Source organism: Struthio camelus, chromosome 3, assembly GCF_040807025.1.
Source record: "Struthio camelus isolate bStrCam1 chromosome 3, bStrCam1.hap1, whole genome shotgun sequence".
Taxonomy (NCBI): domain Eukaryota; kingdom Metazoa; phylum Chordata; class Aves; order Struthioniformes; family Struthionidae; genus Struthio; species Struthio camelus.
The window spans coordinates 54,701,758-54,728,936 of record NC_090944.1 but is presented as its reverse complement, the minus strand read 5'-3'; the positions used below and the strand labels follow the sequence as shown (position 1 = coordinate 54,728,936).

The 27,179-nt window shown below is 38.7% G+C and overlaps 1 protein-coding gene across 4 annotated transcripts; it reads left to right on the top strand.

Moving 5' to 3' along the window:
- PNISR (PNN interacting serine and arginine rich protein) lies at positions 1 to 27,179 on the top strand. 4 transcript variants are annotated; one of them, XM_068937865.1, is made up of 13 exons: positions 1 to 136; positions 9,960 to 10,062; positions 12,183 to 12,301; positions 13,501 to 13,686; positions 16,718 to 16,941; positions 18,620 to 18,806; positions 19,060 to 19,250; positions 19,725 to 19,862; positions 20,631 to 20,730; positions 21,426 to 21,479; positions 22,803 to 22,973; positions 24,580 to 25,687; positions 25,936 to 27,179. In XM_068937865.1, exons 3-13 carry the CDS (start codon positions 12,214 to 12,216, stop codon positions 25,964 to 25,966), a joined length of 2,478 nt encoding a protein of 825 aa, XP_068793966.1. In that variant the 5' UTR covers positions 1 to 136; positions 9,960 to 10,062; positions 12,183 to 12,213; the 3' UTR covers positions 25,967 to 27,179. The 4 variants fall into 4 exon arrangements, with proteins under 4 accessions (XP_068793966.1, XP_068793965.1, XP_068793967.1 ...); XM_068937866.1 differs by lacking the exon at positions 9,960 to 10,062 and adding an exon at positions 3,458 to 3,563 and having other exon boundaries at positions 15 to 136; XM_068937864.1 differs by lacking the exon at positions 9,960 to 10,062 and having other exon boundaries at positions 6 to 136.

Sequence of the window (27,179 nt, the reverse complement as noted above, 5' to 3'; positions counted from 1 at the left end):
GACGCGCTTTACTTCCGGGTGAGCGCCGCTAGGCGCCATATTGTCTTGTTCGTGAAGACGAGGAGCGAAGGGGGGGGAGAAAACGGCCGTGAACCGATAGTAACGGCAGCACCTGCGGCGGGAGGCGGGGGAGATTGTAAGTAGAGGTGCGGGCAGCGCTCGCCGAAGCTCCTGGGGGGCTGGCGGGTGTGAAACTGGCCCGATCTTCCCCTTCGCTCCTCCTCCCCCAGCCGAGCCAAGCAGGGAGGCGTTGGAGGGTGCTGAGCGCTGTGTCTGAAGCCGCTCGCGGTGCGTGAGGAGCCGGCGGCCCCGCGCCGCCTCCGGGCGGAAACTCCTGTGCATGGACGAAAAGGAAAGACTTTAGCTCCTCGCCCTCCCCCGCGGCCCGGCTGGCCCGGCGCGCATGCGCGGCGCGCGGGAGCCGGGGGACCAGAGGCGGCTGGAGCCGGCAGCCCCGGTTGTCCCCCCCGTCCTGCCCAGCGCGCATGCGCCGCCGCCCTGGCGGGGGTCCTGGGGTGGCCGCTGGGGACGGGTCCCGTTACCTGCCCGTGCGCATGCGCCGGGGCTCCCCGGCGGGCGGTCCCGGGGCTGCGGGGCGGGCGCCGGCGGGCGGGGGCTCCCCGGGGCCGCCGGGGCCGGCGTGAGGGCGGCCCGGGGGCTCTCGGCCCTGGAGCGCGACGGGGCAAGGCCCGTGCGGGGCACAGGTAGGCAGGCCACGGGGCGAGCGCGCAGCTTGGCCGGGGGATCGTCCGAGGGAGGCTTTTCAGTTACGAGTAAAGCGGTGTCCGTTGGTGCACAGCTGAGAACATCTGCTTACCTAGCGAGTAACCCGGTTAGGGAGCAACACTTGCCCTGGGATTTTGTAGCTGACTGTGGTAACAACCTGGCTTCTGCAGATTAAACGTCTTTCTGGAATATTTGTGCTGTTTCATGGGTCTTCTCATGGTTCGTTCCACTGGAGGGCTCCAGAGAACTAAGCATTGTCGTTACATGCAGTAACTTTGTAAGACCCCTGAACCTAGTTTGGTAGCTTGGCAAACGCAGGCTCTTCCTGAATGGATCTTGAAACGGAGCACAAGTTTGCAAGCCTTTCTTCATTAAGCACTTATCCAGACAGATTTTAAGTACTTTTCAGACAACTGCGTGAAGTTCAGTGTTGAATTAAACATGGATGAGGTGTGTGAGGCTGAACCTTTACAATTAAGGATGTGCTATTCTAACTGAAATTTGTCTAGTTTCTGAAACAAGTTAAGGTACAGAGTAATCTAACCACATAGGTTGTTGTTCATTTCATCTCTTACATCGTACCTGTAATTGTTTGTCTGTAAAAGACCATTATTGAAAGTTATGGGAGACAGGGACTAACAGATGATCTAAAGGATTTATTTTAAGGTAAAGGGTCAGCCACATTTTAATGATGAGAGATCATAGTCTTCCCTCAAAGGTTTACCTGCAGACAATATTCAAGCCTCATTTTACAAAGATAGGATTACAAATAAGAGTTTCATACAGCTGAACAGCTGCATCATGTGTTCAGGAGTAAGAAACCTGATTCTAATTCTAAAGTCAGGCTGAGCTGAGAGCTCTTGCCTCTCCTGGAGGTGAATGATGCTGTGGCTCATGCTGGTTGTAGAACACGGTGGGAACCGAGAGCCTTGGTTTTGTCAAGGGACAAGATGCTAGCATTACCGTAAATTTAGTAATAAATCAGAGGACAAGCTGCTGATCACTCATTTGGCTGGGGCAGCAACAAACCTTGCTGTTATGCCATTGCAAGACTTCCTATACTGTCTTTTTCACATGTCGTGCAGACTCCCGCTACAGAGGATTGGTTTCTATGCTTTTGGGCCCAGAGATTCTGTAGAACTTAAAAGTCCACAAGTTCAGTACAGTTCCACAAATTCTCAGTGGACAGCTTGCCCTATCACCTGTAGTGGCAGAGGGTAGTCTTAACCGTGGTTGATTTTCAGTTAGGCTCAGGATTATGCAAAGATATTGTAGAGGAAGGAGTGTCCAGTTTCATGACTCAGGTACATTGTCATCAGAAATCTGCCTTTCACAGTAAATAACACAAGGCAACTTCTCTATAGGTAAATCTTATCAGCCGTTCTTGCTTCTAGCTCTAGCAAGTCTCTCTTGCTTAAATGATAGCTGTATTTGTGTTGGGGGGGGGGGTAAAAATCTGTTCACAAACCTGATTATTTAGCTATTGGCTCTTGTATTTTGTTAACTAGCTATAGGTACGGTTTTGATTTTTTTTGTACAGAACATGCCCTTCAAGAAGGAAGTTGCAGGTGGACAGTATGCAGCAGGAAAAACAATATGGTGTGCAACATGTCTAATAGAAAGTCTAATATCAGATCTTCTATTGGAATGATGTGCACGAAGTAATCAGATCAGACTTTTTTTTCTCAACCCGGTAGAATTTTGGCTCAATTATTTTTGGTATTTTAGTATTTCTGCAGTAATGAACATTTTAACAATGGTTTCTGTGCTCGATGGTAGTCAAAGTAAGCAAGTGTCCTTGTGCGTAAGTGTCCTTATGTCTTCAAAATACAAAAAGTAAGTAAATGATACGTGACTTGCTAGTATGTTGCCCTTTTGTGCTTTTAAAAAGGTTGGCTACAGCTCAGCGTACCCACTGTAGATTTAAGTTTAAAATAACAGAAGTTGGAAGCCTTACTCTTTGAATGACTCACTGTAGAGGTTTTCATAGCACTTTTTTTTTAAATTGGCTTTTGTTCAGCTTGCTTCATCTTAGTAGTGCTGTAAGCATTAGTCAGACGTGCTAACATCTGAACCAGATTCTGGAAAACTTTGTAGATAGCAAAAAAGCAGTTTTCTTCAATTCCCTTTTTGTTTCTGTATTTTGGATCTTGATTAAGTATTTGGAAAAACCTGTATTCCTCACTCTGAGAGGAATACGGGTTGTATACCTGTATACAGGTGTATCTGTTGTTCTAAATTCAGTGAAGTAATTAAAACTGACTTCCAGTACTGCAGTGAGTACTGAACTATAAATGAGCTGGAAGAATTTCATGCATTTTTTGACTTGACAGGTTGCTAACAAATCCCAGGAGGCAAAAAAAAAAAAATTCTGTCGTTTCTGGCTCTCAGGAAACGATACATAGTATCTCACGTTAAATACCAGCAACAACTTAAGTGATGCCATAGATACTATAGCCAAGTCTTTGGCCGAGTGTTAGTGGGATGAGTGAAACAGAGTAACAGCCAGGGTAGTTATTCTAACTCTTTTCAGAATTATGCAATGGTAACTCACCCAGGAAATATTTCACTTTCTGACCAGCAGTTGAATGTAGCATAGTAGCAAAGGTTGGTTTAATCAGATAAAATGGAAGCTGATATGTTTTTCTCTGAATGATAGTCCATGTTTGATTTGACTCTGAGTGAACGTGTCTGCAGCACTCCTGTAGTAACTCTAAGTATTCGTACACAGTGCATAGGCTGGAACATTCTTCTGTACTCTCAGTTCTCTTCAGCTGCTGAGATGGACTGACTGCACGGATCTCAGACATGAAGACCGCCTGCTGATGATTCATATGGTACCTTCTCTACATTATTTTTTTCTTTTTGGTAGAGTGACTGGCTCTTCAGGATGCAGAAGATGTTTTTTGATTTGCATATGCCTTTTTAGTCACACCTACTATGTACAGATTCCTACAGTAAAGTAGTATTTACTCCACAGAGGCACAGTCATGGAGGAAGTGCTCAATTTACGCTTTCTTCAAGTTTCGAGGACACTGAGTTAGGTATTCTTGGAGTTAATACAGTCTGAGTGCTTTACTGACTTTGGACACTGGCTCTGTTGGAGATCCATGATACCCAGGATGAGCTGGTCTTTACTCTTCCTTGTGAAACTTGTGAACTGTTGGGGGGGGGGGAGGGTTATCGCTACAGTATTTATCCACGAGTCCTTCTAGCCTTGTCCATGAGGTCTAGGCTATCATGACCCTCATGAAGCAATAGCATAAGGAGAGAAAGGGAGGAAAATGGCTCTTAAGCAAGAATGTTCAACTTGAATTCTCCTGGTGTCCTTTATCTGATTCTTGTCTTACTTTTAGCTGCTATGCTCTGGGTATTATAAAAATATGAGTAGATTTATCCTGCTCACAACTGAATGGTTCTGCAGAATTCATCACACAAATTGACCACCAGCCTTCACTCACTGTGCTAAAACTCCACAGTGTCAATATTCTTTTGCAGTAACTCCCCTTGAATGAAAGGAAAGGACCCTACGTTAGAACAAGACACTGCACAAAAGATTGCTGATCAGGCTGTGGATTTCAAGGACCTTTGCTTCTGAGAGCGCTTCATTTTTCTTAAGGTCCATCTCTAGAGCCTAAATCTATATGGGCCAGAGATGCTCTGCCTGCAAAGTATGTGGTGCTTTTGAGATACTTCTTCCCAAGCTGTGGCTTGGATGACTTGATGCAGCTGAGGAATTCCACAAAGAGAATCAACCAGAGACTGATATACGTTTGCTGCTAGAAGCACTTACATTATCTTGAGCTCATGCGAACAGGTTACACAGCTAATGATAGTGGATTATTTAGTTGTCATTAAATTATTTCATAAACAATAATTACTTTACTGTAAGCCATGTGTTAGGGTCTTTCCCTTCAGTTACTTGGTAGACGTAAAGATAGGCAAAAGGTCATGACTGCAATGGCATTTTATCTTACAGGAGATAAAGCTTCTGGTTATTTACCTAGATATCTGACTGATGAACATCAAAAAGAGCAGGCCTTCTTTAAACCATATGGTCCAGAGACCATGGTTGTGTAGGGGTTTTGGATGCATGATGCCTGCTGTTTCAATGCCTTTATTTTAGAAAAAGGATGCTCCTTTGCTAAAGCAGAATGCGTGTTTGAAAGGCCTGCAAGACCAGATCTTTAGTCACCAGAGGCTCAGATTGCAAATAACACTTGTCAGGGCATCTCACGTCAAATTTGGAGTTGTCATTCAGGGGTGATGAATAGCATCATCAGAAGGGTGATGCAACAGCCTCTCTTCCGCATCAGAAAGCGTTTGCTTACTGACACTGGTTCAGTAGGCTCCAAAACCATCTGTTGTTAGTCTGCTTGTTTAGAGAATTAAGTAAACCAGATTGCCAGATTGTGTCCTGGAGATTTGGTCAAATGATGTTGATGTCTCATGTAGGAATTCTCAACCTTCATCTCTTCAGCTCATAACACAACAGAAGGTGCCTGCTACTTTCCTGCTAGGACAGCCTGAGTCCTGGGCTGTCTCCTGGTTTCTCAGAGTTGGGATTGTTGTGTATGCACCCTTTAATCTTGCTTCTAACATGTATTCTTTGGAAGATGAAATTAAATAGGGTACTTGCTTTTATCTGTCAAGATATTTTGGTTCCAAGAATTTTCCTGTGACGAGGCAGCAAGAATTTCCAGATCTCTTCCTGTTCTGCAGGAGCTGTTGATACGTAAGGCATTCTGGCTAGTGCGCTTCAGAGTTTGGATGCTCTATGACCCTTATATTGAGGAGGAACATATTTTCATAACGACAGGAGATTGTTGGATTCAGGAGATTCCTAGAGCAAGAAGGAGTCTGCTAGATGCACTCATCTGACCAAGTAAATGTGATTCGTTCTCTTTATAATATTCTTCTGGGGCTGAGCTCACTTCGTAAGCTCCTGGGCTTCTTATCTTGGACCATCCATATGAATTTGAGGAATTAACATTATCCGTTAACTCTACTAAATTTTGTTCAGGGGCAGTTTTTGCTTATGGAAGATTTCTTGGTATTTTTCGATTCTGTAGTCAGTGTCATAAGACATGTAATGAAGAGACTCCCTCCAGGATGACTAGTGGACTTGGTCTTTTTACTTTCACAGGACTGACCTCACTCCCCAAGACTGCTCCTCTCCATTGTGGAGAGGTCCAAGGATAGTTACCTCTGTACAAGCACTGTTGAGCTGGATAGCAGGTTTCATGAACTTCTGTAGTTCATGAACTTCATGAACTATAAATCTGCCAAGGTAGAGTTGCCCCAGGAATCTGGGGAAGTGCGTTAGAGCTCAAGCTCTGTTGCTGACCTAGTCTAAAAAATGACTCTTATCTTTGACACCCGGGGCCATGACCCAGAACTCTAATGGGGCCTTTACCACGCACTGTGTCATTGGGAAGTCACCAGGAAACTGTGCTGTACTTGGCAGGGTGGCATTCTCATCTCTGTGAAACAGCCTGTAGCTTGCTTCAAGGTAACTGTGTTTTGTGGGGAGTGCTGGGGGGTATCTCCCAGGGCTAAAAGAGGGCACGTGAATGACCACACAAAACTCTGGTTACGGGTAAGTAGCCTCTGTATACTTTTTAGAGCATGTGGTGTGTCTGGGCACACCATACACTTCTGTCAGAAAATACCTCATTTTGTGGATGAATAGGTAGGCTAAAGAAGATGCTTTTTCTTTCTAAAAGAACAAGGTAACAGTGAGTCTAGTCTACAGCTGAGATGTGCATCACAAGTGAGGAGAGGAGTGGAACAGTGTCTTTTAAAATACTTGTTCTTTTACTGGCCTGACCCAGCATTTTATTGGGTCAAATCCTAAAGTAGAGAGTTTGAAGCCTACCTCATTTTCCTCTGGGTGCTGTTGGCTCTCAGAGGTTGTTATCTGTTGTGGACCAAGGTAAGTCCTAGATTGCAGATTTTGTTGCAGGTGAAACAGGTGCTTTCACCAGCAGTCCTCTTGAAGGTGTTACGTTTTTGTACCAGTAATTTGGTATAAGAAATTTGGGTAGATCCAGCCTTTGAATATGAATCAGTCTTTTAAGCTTACAACAGCATATGCTTCTGAATGTGTCTGCTTTTAAAAGCTTTAGCAAAATTTTGTGATATCCCATTGACATAATGTATGTCATAATGTATGACAGTAAAGTACGTATATAACTGAAATCAAATGTGAATTGATAGAGTGTTTTTCCTTCATGTGATTGTGTTTCTGCATAAAAACAGAACAAAAAAATCCAGAATTAGCTTCTGTTCTTCCATTGGTAAACAGATTTTTTTAATAGATTCAGATTCCTGTTCTGTAAGCTGACATGAAGGAACAATTCTTGGAGGGCCGATAAATACTCTTTTGTTACTCATGGTTGCTAGAAAGGCGAAATACAGAAAGGCTACAACCAACTAAATTGGAGGGTAAAACAGCTAAATAAGAGAACCACAATCCATTGCCCTGAGGGAGGATTGTGCGTGTGTTTTCCTTTGCCGGTAGACATCTGTAAAATCTGTTTGTTGAACTTTATTCCTTTTCAAAAGTTGTTGCATGCACATTACCCACCCATGATATCAGAACCAGAGTGTCTTAATGACTTCTAAATTGACATACCTCTCTGTTAGGAAGGAAGTGTCTTCCTAATGTTTGAATTTGGTAGACTTTAGGAGGTATTCATCTTCCTCCTTTTGAGCAGGAGATAAAACATTTCACTGGGATTTGGATGCTCTGCAGTGTGTTTGGCCTTGTGTTGCTAGTAGGAGATCGACTTAGAGCTGTCCGTTGCTGTTGGATGAGGCCTCTTGCTTTCAGGTGATGTTGATCTGGGAATTTTGTAAGAATCCAAAATCATTTTGTGTTTCGTGTGGCAGCACCCCAAGTTAGTTTTGGCAGTGCAAATTGTAATTAGGTCAGAGAGATCTTTTTCGTATCTGTAACTGATTCTCTCTTCTCCGTCCTTTCATTATTACTACTTGCGTGTGTCTGATGACAAGGATGTCTACTTCTCATCATATACATCAGCGTAAGGGACTTCAGTTGTTGATTTGGTGGGGGAGGGGGTGTCGTTTTCCCCCTCAGTATTGGGGCTGATTTCTTTACAGTAAAATTAAAATTGCTGAATACAGGCTTAGTTGCTTAGTTGCGTTTTATGCGTTCCTTTAGAAGTAGTTTGTGGCCCCTTCCAGTTGATGGGCCTCAGTTCAAAACGCTTATTTGGATGGCTCTCATATCTGGTTAGTTCATTATGGGTATCAATCTGTATAGACACTATTTTTATTTTTAATATCTCTAAAATAGCTCTGCTGACAAAGGAAGATGTTTAATCGAACAATATAAAGCTTCTCTATAAAAATTCTTATTACAATCATCACAATGAAGTTACACAAAACTTTTTTGTTTTTTTATGTGAAACAGACTAACGTCAAGTAGCTTCCATACAGATAATTTTATAGATGTGCACGTATATCAGATTTTTTAGTTATCTTTTTGAATATGATAACAAAGAATTAAAAACAGTTTACGTTTGCCTCTGAAACTTAAAAACGGATGAACTTATTAAACACACCAGGATTTAGCACAACAATTTGTAAAAGCAAAACACCTACCTTTTAATGTCTGTACCCTCCCTGTAGTAAGTGAGAAAATGTTTCATCTTTAAAGTCCCTTTTTCCTATTCATGTTATACTAGTTAGTGGAAATAGCAAAAGTGCTGGAATCCCATCAAGGAGTAAAAAACCAGGGAAGGCTGTTTCTCTTATTCGAATAAATGAAGTGATGATATTCTACTCTTTTAGGTCATCAGGTAGATTTAGGCTTTAGAACAAATTATTTCTGTTCACTGTCTGTGGACAGTGCCTATGAAAATGCATCATTTACTAGGGGTGTTTGAATACGTTATGTTTTCTCCTTTCACCAGTGAATTTTAAGGTTATTTTTATTTAATAAAACAATTTAAAAATGCTAATTTTGTCCCCTTCTTATCCAATTCCTGTTTCTGTCCAAAAAACAGTACGTAGAAAAAGATGAGTGAAAATATATAGTATATGAGAAATGTTTTTTAGCCAGTTTACACATAATATTTGAAAAATGCTTGTGTGTGTACATACAGAGATGCATACAGAGAGCAAAATATTTGCTCGAGTATAGTACGTGTTTCTGATTAGCAAAGGAAGTTTTATGCTAAATTTGACAATAAAGATGTTTACTTGAAAGGCAGCGTGCTTTAAGCTTGCCAAGCTATGAAAATCAGCATTTCTTTAGGAGAACAGTACAAATGCAGCACAGAATTAAAATCTTTCAAATACAGATCACAAATTAAAACTGGCACTTTCAAACAGCAGTGGTTTTTAAATCAGTCTGCTCTGGATGGTATAATTTGAATTAAGCAAACGCTGAACTTGTTCACAGTTCAACAGAATTGTTGCTGTCCTGTCATACTGATGTGGCATGTGTTTCTGTCAAAGTACAGATCAGTTCCGTGTCTGTTGAGTTCCTTCGACCTCTTGCTTTGCACTCCCCCACCTGACTTATTTTCCCTAAAATAGCAATAATAGGGTGAAATCACCTCTCTGGGGAAAATTGAGGACTCCAGGCTGTATTATATTGTAGAGCGATGGACTAGCAGCTAGCTACCTACGCTAATGAATACAGCATGACTGGGATTCTTTCACTTGCCCTGAAGCCAGCTGACGCAGACGGGCAGTCTGTGACCGTCCAAAGCAGAAGGGCCCCACCGGTGCCGCTGGTGGCTTGCTGGTCCCTGCCACCTCCTGAAGCGTGCTGGGACCAGCACGGAGGAGCGCCGACCGGCCTGGGGCAGAGCAGTGCCAGGGACCTCTCCTAGCGGTGGCAGTGGTTGAATTCCAGTGCCGTTTTCTGGCACTGCTGCATAATCTGGACTTGACCTCGGAGTCCTAACGCAAGGCAACGTACTGTAGGGAAAATCAGGAGGGGAAGGAGCTCTGCTGGTACCAGGAGTCGGGATCTATTTTCTGTGTCTCTTGTGCCACCTTTACAGATGCCACAGGATGTGGCTGCAATATACTTTACCTCCCTCCATCATAAAGCACGATTAATGTCTTTGGACAACTTGTAGAATGATAAGGTAGTTGCTAGCTGTCTTGGGTGTAGGTTATATAGAAGCGATTCTGAGGAACTGGTTGTCTTAGACCTTCTTACATTCCAAACTGGTGTTTCGTTTTGTCCATAGTGAGGATCAAGGCCTGAGAATAAAGAAGAAAAACATAGAATACTAAACATCCTTTTCAGTGATGAATCCATTAGAAACAGATAAACGGCGAGCATTTTAACAGGTACAAAAGTTTATTGCAAACTAATTGTGTAAGTTGGAACATGTCAAAAAATGTGATGTGTCCAAGACTTTAGCGCAGAGATACAGCCAGTACAACAAAAATAAATCTAACCTGATCCTATTAGGTCAAAACTGTATCTAGGAGTCTGCAATTCAGTTGAATTTATAGATGCGTTTTAATAATATTGCTACACTCCCTCAAGAGAACAATTTAATCTGGTAATCTCTTGCTGAATTTATTTTAGTGACATATCACAAACTTTTTCCAAGGTAGTACGTATTTAGGTAAATAAGTAATATCAGAAATACTGAAATACATTTTTTGTCATTGCTAGTGTGATTTAATAGTTGGAAATGAAGGGCATAGGCACCATGAGGCAGTTCAGTTCTTTGAAGACTAGCGATTTTCTTGAACCGTAGTTGATGCAGCTTTATTTTAATATGTTAACAAGTTTATTTTGACAATTGAATGATTCTGGATCCTGAAAGGGAAGATGAATTGAAGGGAGGAAGAAACAGAATGATTTGCTTTCTTATTTTAGGATGATAATATTTATGTGAGGTTACTATTTCATACTTAGTGTTTGAAATATGATATATGAGTATTCAGAGAGCTAGATGTTACAGGGCCAGCTTCAATGTTGCGTTAAGTGGCAGGTTAGTTCCCTTATTAGCCACTTTTTCTGTACTCAACTAATGTAAGGAGGTTGGCCTCCCAGATACAGATCAAAATGCTGATTGCGTGTACTCTGTATTCACCTACTAAAGGTTTGAATATCATAAAAATGTCATTGAAATAAAAATATATTTAATTTTGCTAAAAAAGATAATTAAAGTAGCAAAGCAGGTTTTGCCTGATACTCTGATCTGGTCTTGTTGAAAGTCCCCAAAAAGAGGTTTGCAGACTGGCTATGTTCATTCGTTTTGTATAGCGCTTGATTGTGAGTCTCCTCTAGGTTGCATGTGCTGCCCTGGTGACTTCAGGAAATAAATGTTTTTGTGGGAGTTCTTTGGTTGTGTTTTTTTTTTTCCCCTTTAAGTTCAAAGTATTTGAAGCAGCCCACGTGGGTGATGTTTTATAGCATGAAATCAAGAGTTAGGAGTTGAATGCCCTGTGGAAAGGCATTAGGGTGTATGAGATGTTTGAGGGTGTAAAGCCTGCTGAGGAGTGGTTACTAGAGACCGCATAGGGCAGAGGGAGTCATGCTTGGTGCAATCTCATCCATACTGGCATTTGGGAACAGTTCCTGGAGAGAGCTGTCCCCAAAACTGTACCCAGTCTTGGTCTTCAAGAATGCTATTTGGAGCAGTGTAGACAGCACTCTCTGGCTCTCTGCAGGTTGGATATATAAATATATGAGGTGCAAATTAACCAAATAATTTCGTGTGCAATTATGGACATACCTGGTAAACTGCTGTACCTCATTTATTTCTTGAAGAAGTTTGTGGAGCTCCCTTTCTTTCAAGTTCTAGCGCTGTTACTTGCCACTCAGCAAGGATATGTATCACTGCACCGAGAAATGTTTCCGATGATTTTAAGAGACCGTTTGGTGAAGCTGCAGATATGCAGTGAAGTTTTTCCCTCAGATTTTAAGGCATATTTCACTTAGAAATTATAATAAGCTTATACAGTACATAAAGCACATGTGGAGAGCATCTTGTACCTGTGCAGCTCTCCAGTGTAATCGTTAATGATTTGTTTACCATTCAGTGACTTTCGTTTGTCTCAGTTAACAGCCTTGTATGAAACTTGTATAGAAAAATATCCCCTTTTCCCTAAAATAACTTTTAAATAACATATTGTTTATTTTGACTTTCTTTAAATTGCATTTATTGTCATACATGTGTTTTTTTCTGACAGACTTCCCATGTCTCCCCTTGAATGTCGTTTGTAGTTAATTTCCTCACAAAAATATGGATGAAGTGTACTAATCTTCTGAAATCTTACAGTAATATTTTCAGATATTACTCTAGAAGATGAACAGTTTCTTCCAGCTAAAAATACTGAGCCAGCATTGCTTCAGCTTGCTTTGCAAGGCTTAAATGTATCTGCAATTATATAAGTTTCAGTTATGTGATATTTCATGGGTATCCATTTAAACATACAACTATTATTTTTAGTTGAAATATAGACTATATAAAGACTTAAAAGATGTGGGATCAAGGTGGACAACCTTGGCAGCAATGGCCTTTGAACCAACAGCAGTGGATGCAGTCATTTCAGCACCAGCAAGATCCAAGTAAGTGTGTAGAAAGCTTTGTGGATTTGACTTTTTTTATTTGTTGTAATCTGAATTTTAGAATCTTTATTACAGATCATTACTGATAATTGCTCTATTATATCTACTTTCAAGATATGATGCTTTTCTGAGCAACTTAAAAAAAAGAATCCTAGTGTTTTGATACTTTTAATGTATCATATGCAAAATAAAGGTAAGTGTAGTGAGTTTTCCTGGATAAATTATCAACATTCTACCTGTCATACAGACCTACGTTTAGACCTCATGTTCTTTTACAGAGTCCATATGCTTTTCAGTTCTTCAGCCAAGCTAAATTGTAAGAAACCTTCATTTGAGAAAATCTGTCTTGTCGTTTAGTGCCTATATGGTAGAATTTTTAATGCAGATGTATACATAGAAGAACCTCTCCCTGGAACAATTGACACAATATTTATTTTAGGTTACAGTAGTGATGATCATAACCTAGTTTATTCCCAAAAAAACATTTTAAGCAGTGGAATATAATTTACCATAAGTTGCATGCAAGGTAAAAATGCAAAGCATCCAGAGGTATCCAGAAAAGACGTGGAGGAGTGTGTTTAATACTCAGAGTGATCAGACTGACTGGTTTTGCATTGTTATCTGTTGCTTAAATTTTTGCAACCTCAACATTTATTGACTTGATAACGAGCGGTAGACCTAATACTGTCCTCAGATGACAGTGCAATTTATTTACCTACTGGTAGGACTGATAGTGAAGAAAATAGGGGGAGAGAACTGTAATCGTACTGTAACAAAATAGCATTCTGAAAAGCAGATGTTGTACAAAGACTGTACGTTGTCAAATGTTTTCTAATTATGCATCTTTCCTAAGCTGGAATCTTTAAAAATTTAGACTGTAAGGGTGTATTTCTTTCTGACATAATTAGTATATTTAAGAAAAAAGAGTACTGCTACCATCCAGCGCAAACGTGAACCTAAAATAATCTGCCTTATGGCGTTTTGAACGAACGGAGAAACTCTGCTTAAGCAAGTATGTACATTTTGACATTTGCAGTCAGTTTATTGTACACTGTGAATAAGTAACAATTGTGCTGGTGATACTTGCTGAAGGTAAACGTTGCCTGTTTCTCTTGAGCACTTAGACACGTAATTGAGAAGCAGTGTTACACTTCAGAAATGCGAACACTAACCTTTAGTGTTTTCTCTGTTTATTTTAGGCCAGATAGACTGGGCTGCATTAGCTCAAGCATGGATTGCTCAGCGAGAGGCCTCAGGGCAGCAGAATGTAGTGGAGCAACAGGGAATGATGCCAAATGGACAGGATATTTCGGGAATAGAATCTGGTCCAAACAACCATAATAATTTTCAGGGGGATCCCAACTTCAACAGAATGTGGCAGCCAGGTTTGTTTTCCTTCCCATTCATTTTTTTGCTCCTATAATGAAATTTTATTTTTGTCAGGCTTATTTTGGGTTTGTGAATGCCCTGTCCCTCTGATTTCAGTATGCAACACTAGCAGTAGGATCAACTAATTAACCAACTATCAGGCTGCTACTCTCCAGTCAGTGTCCCACAAAATATGGGTAAGAGTAAAGATACAAAGGTCTTATAGCACAACTCACTAATCTCTATATAAACAAATACATTGCTTTATAATAGTATGTATGCAATAGATCTGTTTTATCCCTGAATGTTGTAGAATGATGAAAGTGTGAATTGCAGTTATATTTTTATTTCCCCAAATCTGTTCTTGCATCTCACATGTTTCATTGGTTATCCTAAGGCCCTAGGAACTGCAGCACTGAAGGCAGCAGGATGCTCCAGAATTGTAGAACATCTGTTGCTCTCTCCTGTAGCCCAATATCTGCCTCTGGCATGATTTTGACATGTAGAAAAAGTTCATATTATAACTGGCAGATTCGGGCTTTAGCTGTCTTAAAATTTTGAAGAAGGAGATGGATGAAGTTCTGTGTCTAACATACTTTTATTACATCTGTTTCATGTGTATAGAGGTTAATACTTACCCTTTTTGTCTTATGTATCTGATTGTCATGCATAATTTTTCATTTATAAGTTAAAGTTGATTGAAAGCTTCTGTTAATATTGATTACTTTCAGTTCTTTATAACTTTCTCAAAACTTGAGTTTCTTTTTAAAACTGCATAAAACAACAGTGACATCAAACATGGGATGGAAACTGAATATTTTCTACAAAGAATCTTTCTGAAGTTGTAGTCTGATAATTTTTCAAAAGGTTTGTTGCTTCAGCACAATATAACGCAATTTGAAATTTGTGAGGAAAGTAGTTTGTAAGTCTGCATGCATGCCTTCTATTGGCTGAGTAAAAACTGCGTTTCATGCTTGATTCCGTTAATGATTGAGACAGTAATTCCACCAGTTCTCCCTGTCACTGTTCAAATTAGCATAAGTGCAGTATTTATTAGAAGTAGGCTGTCTCAGAATATCACTGATAGATCTTACACATGCATAAAAATGGATCTAGACATCAGGTTTCACTTAAATTTAACATCACTCCCCTGGGTTGTAAGTTATTGTAACCACATGTAAGAATTTAAACTTTACAATGTGGTAGTATATAGAGCATATTGTAGCTATATTTCTGTATTATAAGCAGAAGTTTGCCCAGAAATATGTCATTATCAAATAGCTGTGTTCTTTATATGATCCTGCAGTGATGAGTTCTTCATACGATCCTGTTTCATTTGTGAGATGAAAAAGAATAAAATCTTTAGTGTTAGTTTTGCAAATAGTCACAGAATGGTAAAAGCGAGGAAGACGTTTTGCTGCTAACAGGGCATTAGGAGCTCAAGTTCCCCCAGGAAATGGGAGAGCAGGAAAACATCCCTTAAGAATTAGATCAGGGAGCAAAAAAAATGTAACACCCTTTGTTGAGGGGAAACAATATGCCAGTTAATTCTATTATTATTATTGGGCAAATCATTCAAAGAATATGTTGTTTTCCTGATCTTTTGCGATACTCTGATAAAGAGCATGCTGATGCAGATATGACCCAGCTTCCCTTAATTTAAACAGCTTCACTCTTAGTGTATAAAAGTAATCACAACAGACAAACTAAATCATGGTATACATGTTTAATCAAAATACTCCTTCACATATTCATTCTGTTTCTAGAAAACTTAATCTTTCTTCGTATCCCTTCAAAGTTTCTCCATCAACTTTGGGTCCAAAAAGTGTTGTGCACACTACTGACAAAGGAGGATAATGGCAATGTGAAAACTAGCCAGAACTACCAAAGCTAGCAAACAATTCATTTCAAAGGGTGTCATGTTCCAGCAGTGAAAACAGCATCTGTTGTGTGCAGCTTGCAAGTTTCCAGTCAGTTGGACTGAAGTGAACCAGGCATTTAAATATTGTCAAATATTAAGACACATTTATAAACAGTAACTGTTGTAGGCTGTTCCTAAAGGATAAAACGTTCTGTCCTGGGAGATGCTGGCTCTGGAAAAAGATTCAAATAATCGGTTAGACATGACCTTGCAGGATGACACTGAGAGTAAAAGGAGTGATATAATATTTGAACGTACAAATAAAGGGACGATTAAGTAGAAAAGATATGTTACCCCTTTTTAGTAGCTGCAGTAAGGGGTCCAGTTCTGCTACTGACAGATGAAAAGGATTCTAAAAATGAGAAAAATGAGAAGAGTTATTAAAGGATTGGAAGCCAGGTATTATCACAAGAGGCTGGGTGTTAATTCTTTAGCGATGAAAGTTAATCACAGTCTGTAAGTAGCTGTAATGGTGGATATAAGTTATAGGCTGAATTCCTGAGGAAAAAAAAGCTTATGGTAAGAAGAACTGTTTATTCATTCTTCTGGATAACTTTACTCTGTTAGCCAGTTGTAACTTAAGTTTAAGGGCTAACGGCCACAGCTTATACTGGGACCTCTGTTAGATATTGGAGATTCCATGGAAACATCCATTACCAAAGCATATGACTTTGGAAAGCAAATTTCATCAGTTTTGCTGTTCACAGAACCATTTGTGTCTATAATAGGTCTCTTAGGTCTATCATGCAAAGGAATAAAACAGCTCAGTGGGTTGAAATTTGAAATATCACAGAAGTAGAGAGGTGAGGGCAGTCCTGTAACAGTTCGTACAATTTGTAAGTGCTGTGGTGGACTCAATATCCTTGGAAACCTAGAGAAACAGATTTATAGATAGATATATATATATATATTTTTTTTTTTTTTTTTTTTTTCTCCAGAACATATGTTCCAGATCAGCCGCAGCTGTTTGTCTGTATTTCTCTCATTTGGTTGAGGAAATTATTAATCAAGATAGTATAATACAGCCTGTAGATTGATGATTCTTCATGGCTTTACCATCTGTGTTGCTTGTGACTCATATAAATCTTACTAAGTTGGCATTGAATTGTATTCTAAATCCTTAACAGAATGGGGAATGCCTCACCAGCCCCCTCATCCACCTCCAGATCAGCAGTGGATGGCTCCAACCCCAGGTCCGATGGAAGTTGTTCCTCCATCTGAAGACAGCAACAGTCAGGACAGTGGGGAATTTGCTCCTGACAACAGGCATATATTTAACCAGAACAATCACAACTTTGGGGGACCTCCCGATAACTTTGCAATGGGGCCAGTGAACCAGTTTGACTATCAGGTGAAACATATTTGTTGCTTTAATATTGTAGACGTGCAGAGTCCCTACCGTGGATGTGTTCCTCTAATTTCATCTAGCGGCGACTTTCATTCTTCGGTTCTACAAACAACCACAGAACCTGTTATCTGCTAAGATACGTTTTTACAAAATACTTTACAGAAGAAGACTTTAGAGTTTTCAGTTCTATTCTGAGGCCAAAGTGTTTTTTTTTTTTTCTCTATACTAGTAATGAGAAACGGCTGTTGTGTGCAATGTTAAAATGACTCACTGTTTTCCACTATATAACTAACATTATGAAGTTTTGTGTGTATAAGAAAAAAAATAAAATTCAGAAATACATACTTAAATACACCAGATAATGTATTGTAGGGAACACCCTTGTATTTGCAGGGAGATAGATATGGAAACGATCAATAGATCATCCAGTCTATCTACTGTGATTCTGTGAATAAACAATGATATTTCTAAAAATCCACATCCAATTTTTTCTTCATTTTGGCATATAGGTTGTGTAGCATAATAAAGTTAGAGGCAGTTTTAACATTAATAATAAAAGGGGGCATTGTGCAACTCTTGAAACACAAAAAGCTTATGGATCTTTCCCCAGTTTTCAGTACTCTGTGTTCAAAACTCTTGAAATAAATGACAAACGGTACCTTTTGGAACACCCACCTCCCGTTCATAAACAAGCCCAAGGGAAGACTGACAGAACTGTAGAAATATGTTTCTATCTTCTGGCCTACTTTTCTCTATTTTTAAATATTCATGTTCAGCAATATTGTTAGACAGGAGGTGAATTAATCATTTGCAAATACACTAGGTTATAATAGTGTCCTATGTTTACTATTGTGGTACCAGAACTTAATCTCTCAAAACTCTCTAAACAGTACAGAAAATTTGTTGTGCACACAGGAATATGTGACCTTAAATTGTAGTGGAAGAGTGCTTCTACTACTAGTAACTTAAAAGGATAGTCAATAGAATGTAATAAAAAATATTTGATGCTATAGCTTTCTTTCTAAATGCTGTCCTCTGAAATAGTTGCATTAGGCATTTCTGAGCACCAAATACAACAAAAGTGTATACCTCGAGAGTTGTGACTCTTGGGTTATATACAGCTTGCTCAGAACCCAGAGTCTGTACCAAGCTTGCACGTTCATGTATTTAATATTTTAATCAACAATAGAACTTATTTTTACTAGTAACTTCCATGAATAATTACTCAAAAAAGCACAGTGCCAAAATTCTTGTGCAATAAAAACTTGAACTTTTCATTTCTGTCCTCTAGTTGTAATTAGAGGGAAAGACTGCTAACATAACCAAACTATTTCATTTAACTGCATGCTCTGATGATAACCTGGCAAGGAAGTGGTGAGGTTAGATGGTGACTGGGGGGCCTAATGTTTAGCTCCGTATGGAAGGAGATCGTTTGAAGCCCTTTCAGTGTTGTTAATATCCATACTTATACTCTAAAAATCTTCAAACCTATAAGTTAACTCCTTAAACGTGTAAAGAAAATCTGTTTCTTGAGGACCACAGGAAAGCAGATTGGGAGATCTCAGTAGCCTAGAAATCATGGACCCCTACTTGCATGGATTTCTATAGACCGACTTGCGCACATGCTCATGATGTATAGAGTATTAAATGTGAAGAAAAATAAACTGCATTACTCTTTCAGCATGGGGCTGCCTTTGGTCCACCCCAAGGTGGATTTCATCCACCTTATTGGCAGCCAGGACCACCAGGGCCACCAGGGCCACCAGCACCTCCTGCACCTCCTCAGAATCGAAGAGAAAGGCCCTCATTCAGAGACCGTCAGCGTTCACCTATTGCGATGCCTGTGAAGCAGGAGCCTCCGCAGATTGGTACATGTTAACCACTCTTTACTGAAAGGAACATGAAAGCATTATTTTAGAAAGAGATTTTATTTTAAAAAGAATTTGAATACTTTTTTTTCCTTATACAGTAAAAAACAAAGGAGAGGAAAAAGCTATTATTTAATGATTTTTGCTTGCAGTCTGGTGCATGATTTGTTTGGCTGAGGGTAGAGGATTTGCTGGTTTTTTTCTGTTTTGAAAGTGTTTCCATCTTACCAAACTGTAAACCTCACTTATGTAGATGCTGTGAAGCGTAGAACTCTTCCTGCCTGGATTCGTGAGGGCCTGGAAAAGATGGAGCGAGAGAAACAGAAAAAATTGGAAAAAGAGAGGATGGAGCAGCAACGTTCACAGATGTCTAAAAAAGAAAAAAAAGAAAGTGAGGAGGCTGAAGAAGGGGATGGCCCACGATTACCTCAGAAAAGTAAATTTGTGAGTAGAAGGACTTGCTTTTTGCTCTGGTTTGTATTTCCTGAAAGGATCTGAAAGGATAGCAAAGACTGAAGAAATTGTGCTTGTTTCTGTTCTGTGTTTTAGGAATATGTATGGTCTTTAAAGAGATGTGAGTTCTAAATAAGTAGCTGAACAAATTCAGAAATCTGTATTTGTTAAACTGAACCGGTTTAAGGAGCTTTGTGTTACATTCACTTCAGTAGTTAGCCTGTTTGTTTGTAATTCTGAGTGCCTATCTGGCACGGGACTGACAAGCATGTATTTACTTATCTCGTGTGGGGAAGGAGGGATCTGTGTATTTACTGCAAGGAAAAACAGAGAGAAGAAACAGGATTTTATGATAGCTGTAATACAGACTCCATTACAAAATAAATAAAGTTCATTATTATACATAGAAACTATTGAGCTTTAAATCTAAATTTTCCTGAAATAGACAATGCTGTTTTCTTACAGGACAGTGATGAGGAAGATGAAGATGCTGAAAACACAGAAGGTGTAAGTGTTGGGAAAATCAGCAGGAGTCCATCCCCAGCTCCTCAGGAGGAGCAAAGTGAACCAGAAATGACAGAAGAAGAAAAGGAGTATCAAATGGTATTAATAATGTAGTTCTTGCTAAGTATTTCTATTTGCTGATCTTTTTCATGCATAACAAAATTTAAGAAGTTTTTCTCTGCCTGATACTGTAAACATGGGTGTAGTACACATCATACAAAAGCAGAGTTACGTTTGCATGTCTCTTTATAATGCTGTCTTTTTCATATAGTCAAGGGCATAGGTCATATAGCTCATATTTAGCATAGTAGCAGATGAATACAATGACTGTAACCTTTACATTGACCAGCATTAATTCTACTGTTTTGCTTAACTCTGTAAATTTCTGAAAACTTTTAACAATTAAATGCATCCATCTGAAATCTATGCTTCAACCTCAGTTCCTTAAAGTTTCCTTACAGAGAAGTGTGTTCTTACAAGAAAACGTCAGAAACTTCTAGACCAGCAAGAACTTCACTGTATCTGCAGAACCTTTGTATTTTGGTATCATAGTTGTTGCTCTAGAAGGGGGAGCTTCACAGTCCCATGAAAGTAGACATACCTAATTTCAGCAGTGAGAATTAGTGATTCCTAAAATTTTGTCTTTGATATTTCACAATATAGCAAAATTACTACATCTCCTATATAGCTTTTTTGTGGATGTTTTCTGTTTTAAGTGATGTCTCTCGAAAGAAATCATTAAATAAAACATACAAAAGAATGCTTTTTTGGCTATTAAAATAAATGAAGTTGTCTTGTGGAATATAACTTGAATGCCTATTTTAGTCAGGAGATTTTACCTTTAACCATATATAAAATTTTCTTCAGATGTTGCTGACAAAAATGCTGCTGACAGAGATTCTTTTAGATGTCACAAATGAAGAAATTTATTACGTGGCGAAAGAGGTACACCGTAAAGCAACTAAAGGTATGCTTTTTTAAAGCTTCTTCTATGAATATTCTATATTTGCATGTCTAGAACACTTAACCTCCATAGCTGTCCCCCAAGAACAATCCCAGTATAATGCATCTGACTTGATAGAGTTCAAATCCAGTAATCATGTACTGTTGTCCTGTGCAGTGTATTGTGAGTTATTTCAGTTATTCCATTTCCTTCATATAATTCATTTATTTAGTTAAAATGGTACCTGTGTGTCAATGGCTCTTGAGTTGTAGCTGTTTCTTAATGCAATTGTTTTTATCTCAAGTTCTTAGCTGTTCAGAAGTGAAAAGAGACGAACTTTGAATCCTCAATTAGAAATTCTTTTGCTCTCACCTATTAACATGTTACTCTATTTACATAACAGATGTTTTTTAACATAATTGAGTTAAGTATGTAACTACTGAAACTTGAAAATTATGTGCAGATGCTGTAACTTGGAAAGTGATTTGTGAGCATAGATATGTTCTTTCTGTTGACTGTTAATTTGCAGTTAAATTCTAAATCTTCGTGGTCAGAAAATCTAGAATTGGTTTTAAATGGATGATGCGTTTTTAATGTTTCTTCTCTCCCCTCCAAGAACAGCAATAGTAGTAGATTTAACAATACCGTAAACTCTCATGACTATGAAATCGTGGCTATTTGTGTTAACATGTTGTTCCTGTTGTTGATGTGATACAAAGCTCCTGCAAAACAGCTGGCACAGTCCAGTGCACTGGCTTCCCTCACTGGACTCGGTAAGTATGTTCCTTATTTTTGAGAGGGCTTAAAGGGGGAGTTTCACTCTTGCCTTGCGTTTCTAGAAATTGCGTTTTGAAACTAGATTTTAATTGACCAGGAGTTTGGGTCACTTTCCAATAACTGTGTCATTACCAGCACCTCTGTTTGTTCCACAGGTGATCCTACTGATATCAGTGGGATGGTTTTTGGAGTAAAGGACTAGTCAGTGTGAGTTAGTATACCAGAATCTTGCCCTAATTTTGAAAAATATATAAAAACATGAGATAAAGTCACTTTTCGATAGGATAATTGTTCCAGGAGCACACTGCAGTCTCTTAGAGAGAAGAATACAGTTTTCATATTTTTCTCCTGTTTTGAGCCATCCAAACCACAAAGGACAGTTGATAGAACAATAATGTTTGTAAACAACTGTTTATAAATAAAAATATAATGTCTGGAATTTCTATTTTATTGAAAAGCTACATACGTACAGAGGCTCCCATATCTCAGATTACCAGTTAAAGGCAACGCAGGAAAAAGAGCTTGAAATTCCAGCTTGAGAGATAACAGCAGAAGATCTTTCCCAACACGCACTTTTTATCATCTAAAAATATATGACAACAAAGTGTCAGTGATCATTTATGTGCCCATTACATGATATTACAATGAATTAGTTTGAATGTTCTCGTTCCAAGTATTCAGACACTTTAGAAGTAATTTAATAAAGATCATGAGAACCTCAACTTCAAGGAAAGTAAAGTATCTCCATGTCAGATGGTTAAACTGACTTTATTTTTTTTTATCAGTCCAGTAGTTATTAATGTCTCTGGGGAGAAGAAAGACCATTTCTGTTCCATCTCTGTACCTGTCAAAGAGCAATATTTTCTAAATCAGTATAGAAAATTTGATATGGCATTCAGAATTTCCGTAGCCTTGGACTATGGAGGCGGCCGAAATCATTTCAGAGATGTCTTCAGGGAAAAGTCCCAGGCATGTCGCCGCTTTTGCTGTGCGGTTGCTCATAGGAAGGCATTGTTATGATCTCCACAAGGAGTTTTTTTGCCCTTCCATACAATGGAAAAAGTATCGTGGTCGCAGTGGTTGCCTGACGAAAATAGACAAGCTGTTCCGGAAGGAGTAGAACCAGACACTAAGCATCAATACAGATATGGGGCCTTGGTCACACCAGTCAGACAACATTGGCACTTACCAGAATAAAGTGGCTTCTTCAGAGAAGAGAAAGTGAAGGAAGGGCAGTGTTACTCTCCTCTTTGCCCCACAGAAATATTAAGAACAAAACTTAATCTTTCCTCGTGATAGACTGGACTTTATGCACGCAGGTGGACTGGGTGGTTATGGATCAGGAGACAGTGAAGATGAGAGGAGTGACAGAGGCTCTGAATCATCTGATACTGATGATGAGGAATTACGACACAGAATCAGGCAAAAACAGGAAGCATTTTGGAGAAAAGAGAGAGAACAACAACTATTGCTAGAAAAACAGCTAGAAGGTAAATCACGTAATGTCTTCCTACTATGCTGCTCCATGTGTATTCTGCTATTTAGAGAGTATATGTTAATCGGTTCAAGAGAAAGAACTTTTTGACCTAAAAATATGAAGCCTAATTTAGAAATAGTGTTCTTTAGTAAAATATTTTGATAAAAAAATATGTTCACGCGACTTCGTAAAAATTGGTTTGCTTTTTTCTTTCCAACAAGGAAAAATCTATTAAGTGTATTTTTCGTGAACTCTTCTACTTCATTGCTAAGAAAGCAGACATGTTACAAACATGTACATATAAAATACCTATTATATCTCTGTATGCGTATAATATACATGTTGAAAAATTCAGTTAGTATCCAGGTTGTAACTGGGGGATATGTTTTACCTCTTTGAGGAGCTGTAGCAGACTGCGTTGCGTATAGACTTGGTTTCTTAAAGTTGTTCACTGACACATTTTACTTCTGAAAAACTTGCTTTTAGATTACATAATCTTGTGCAGTGTGCCTTTCGGAAGGTAAAGCTGGAGGCTATAGTTTCTTTGAACTTTGAAAGTTTGAAGTTCGAAACCTCTGGAAAAAAAATGTCTGTGTTTTGTTATCTGAAAATCTTGGCCTGCATACACATTATGTTACTTTTAATAAATGTATTTTTATTTCCACAGTTGTATTCTTACCATGTTTATGGTATTTGCTGACTACCAGAATGTTACGCAATCTCAACCAATGTTAACTTTTTCTTCTGTAACAGCTTCATAGTCTCTCTGTGTTTAAATGCTGTGATGCTAACTGTTGAGCTGCATCTTAAGCAAAGAATTATCTATAAGTCTCCTTTTTCTGCTGTTCCTCCCTTCCTTGGTATTTATTTATTATCAAAACTGTTTAAAGCAAAGAAAAATGTAAATTGTTTGTAACTAGTTAGCATTTAGGACTAATTTAAGTTACCCTTGGATAAATTAATAAAAGGGATATTTTCTCTCAAAAAGTAAAAACGTGTATCACTACAGCAGAAAGTACTGTACAGAAAGTCTGTAGGATTGTTTTGGATAACAAGTCTTTCAGAACATGTAGGCAGGTACAACCGACACGTTGTTCTGAGGCTGAGAGGCACCGTTTGGGAAATACATGTTCTTCAGACCAAACCGTGATTACTCAAAGCCCATTGAACAAGGTCTGGGAGGAAGGTAGGGAGCATAGGTATGGCTAGAGGAGTAATGCAGGAAGGATAAAGAGAGAAGCAGGTGTGTGGAAAGTTTGCAGGAGGAAAAGGTATGTTTATGTGGATGAATTAGCAGGTTTAGTGATCCAAGGTATTCATTGGAGGGCTTTGTCTTAAGCCACTGAAATATGAAATGACATCAAATAATTCTAAAAGTCTCTGGCTGCAGCACTTTTTCTGAAACAGGGGAACAATCTTTCTAGAATTAAACAAAAAAAAAATCCAAGAAACAACAACGTGTTCAATAAGTAGTTTGTATAATGGCAGACAGTATATTAATTGTAAGTATTAGGAAAGGTGCTTGGAAACCTTGTTTTTTGCCAAAAGTAACAGTATGGAAATTATTGACATATTACTTCAAATTACTTGTATTTTTCTTTTGTATAATTTTTTTTCAGAAGAAAAGCTACAAAATGAAAGAGTTTCAAAAGAGATGAATGAATTTATCAGCAAGGAACAAAACAGTAATTTAACATCACAGGAGGGAAAAGAAGTTGAAGCAGATATGGTTCATGAAAAGAAAAGATCTCCAAATGCAATCACACCTGATATAGAACCCAAAAAAGAGGGTAAAGAAAAAGAGAGGACAGGAAGGAGTAGGTCAAGAAGCTCTAGTAGTGGTAGCACTAGCAGCAATAGTAGAAGCAGTAGTAGTAGCAGCACTATGTCTAGTTCATCCTACAGCACTAGCTCAGGTAGTAGTCGCAGTTCTTCCCTTTCCTCCTCTCCTAAAAGGAAGAAGAGACACAGTCGCAGTAGAACTCCTTCACATAAGGTTAGGCGCAGTAGAAGCAGGAGTTTCTCTCACAGAAACAGGAGAGAGAGAAGTAGAAGCAGGGAAAAACTAAGGGAAAGGAGAAGACCTAGTAGAAATCAGAGTACTGAAAGAGGGGAGAGACGAAGAAATCGGAGTCCTTCCCGAGAGAGAAGCTGGGATAGACGTAGAAGTAGTAGTCGCTCAAGAGACAGACGAGTTAGCCGTGCCAGTCGCAGCAGAAGTAGGGATAGACGTAAAAGTGAAGACCAGCGTAGAAGTCCAACCGGAAATAGGCACAAACGTAAAAGTGATGGCAAAGATCTAGAAAAGAAGAAAGAGCAGGGTGGAACTGTAGATAAAGACAGAAAAAAGAACAGAGAAAGGGAAAGAGATCAGGAAAAAAGAAAGGATAAGCCAAAAAAAGAAGAGAAAGACAGTAAGGCCGGCAATCATGATGACAGTAGATTAAAGAGAAAAAGAGACAGTGAAAGAACTTTCTCTCGCAGTGAAACAATATCTGTGAAAATATTCAGACAGGATTCCAGACAAGAAAGCAAAAAAAGTTCTACCAAAGATAGCAAAAAACATTCAGGCTCTGAATCTAGCGCCAGGAGTAGTTCTGAATCACCAGGAAGCAGTAAAGAAAAGAAGGCTAAGAAATCGAAGCATATTCGATCATGCTCCATGGAGAAATCTCAAAGGTCTGGTAAGAAGGCAAGCCGCAAACACAAGTCTAAGTCACGATCAAGGTAGTATACTTTTTAAGTATTTTGTCTGACTTTTTTTCTTTTTTTTTTTGCTATTCGTCTTCATGTGTACAGCATATGAAAGTTTTTTTTTAATAAAGTATGATATTTATTAAATTTCTTGTCTTGGACAAAAGTAACTTTGGAAAAATCTTTTAAAACTATTAATTATTAAGCCTGAAGTGTGTGTGGGCTTGGGGGTCTTTTATTTTTTTCAATTAACTTTTTCCCCTTTTTCCTTTATTTTTCAGATCAATGACTCCTCCTCGTCGTAAACGTTGAGGAATGATATGGCAGCAGTGCTATGACGTTTAAAAATTCCATGAGTTATAAAAGGCTTGTCTCATTATAGAGGCACATTGTGGCTATGTAGGTGAAACCAGAATCCTTTTTTTATCTGTAAATAGGTGTATTTTTTCCAAATGCTGCTCAGAATTAAATACCTAATAGGATTTCTTTGTATTACATTTTTTCAAGAACGGTAGTGCTTAATAAGAATATAAAACCTGCCATTCTCTTTCAGCTGTAATGTTCTTAAATTACTATTGAATGTACTGTGATGTCAATAAAGCTCTTTAGTTCATTTTTGTTTAAAATTCTTGCACCTGAATTTTGTGTTAAGCTGTAGAAAGTACTTTTTTTTTCAGAAAAAGGCAGCTTTTTTGGTATAATGAATTTTTAAAGTACTTGAAAAAGATTTTAACGTAAAACACTTGTCAAAGTATGTTATCCATGGACTTCAGATTAATCTGTTGGGTGGGGAGTGTGGAGAACCAAGGAATAGACATCTTATTTTTTCTTTAGATATGTGTAATAGGTTTTAAATCTCTTTTTTATTTGGACTATCAAGTGACATATGCTGTGTGTGTAAAATATGGGTCACTGTAATACAAGCTATACTTAAACAGACTGAACCCCTTTAGGAGTATGTGCAACTAACTGAACTTGTGTGACAATGTTAATCTCTGGAACTATATTCCTCACCCACTTTTATTTGGTTTTCAGAGAAAACTTTTTGGACAGTCAGGGATATTACAGGAACAAGACTCACAATGTTAGATGTCTTATTGAATATATTTGTAAAAGGTACTCAGTACGCGTTAGAAAACGGATAATAGATAAACTTTACATTTTGGCATATGCATCAAATGTGTAGTCAACATTAAAACTGATTATTTTTGTTAGTGTTATGAGAATTGTGATTCCTGTAAATTTAACACATTGATTAGACAGCAACTTAACTAAATCATTGATTGTAGTATTACCATAAAGTGAAACAAGTGACTGATTACCTCCTTGTTCAGGAAATGAACTGTTATTGTTAGTAACAAGACTGTGAAATAACACTAATAAAAAACAACAACAACAACAACCACCTTAGGCCAGTGACTGTTACAGAAGACGATTAATTTAGGAAAAAGATGAGTGATCTATGCCTAGAAGGTCTGGTATAATAGTAATTGTGAAGAAAATAAAAGGCGTAATATCAAAGTAA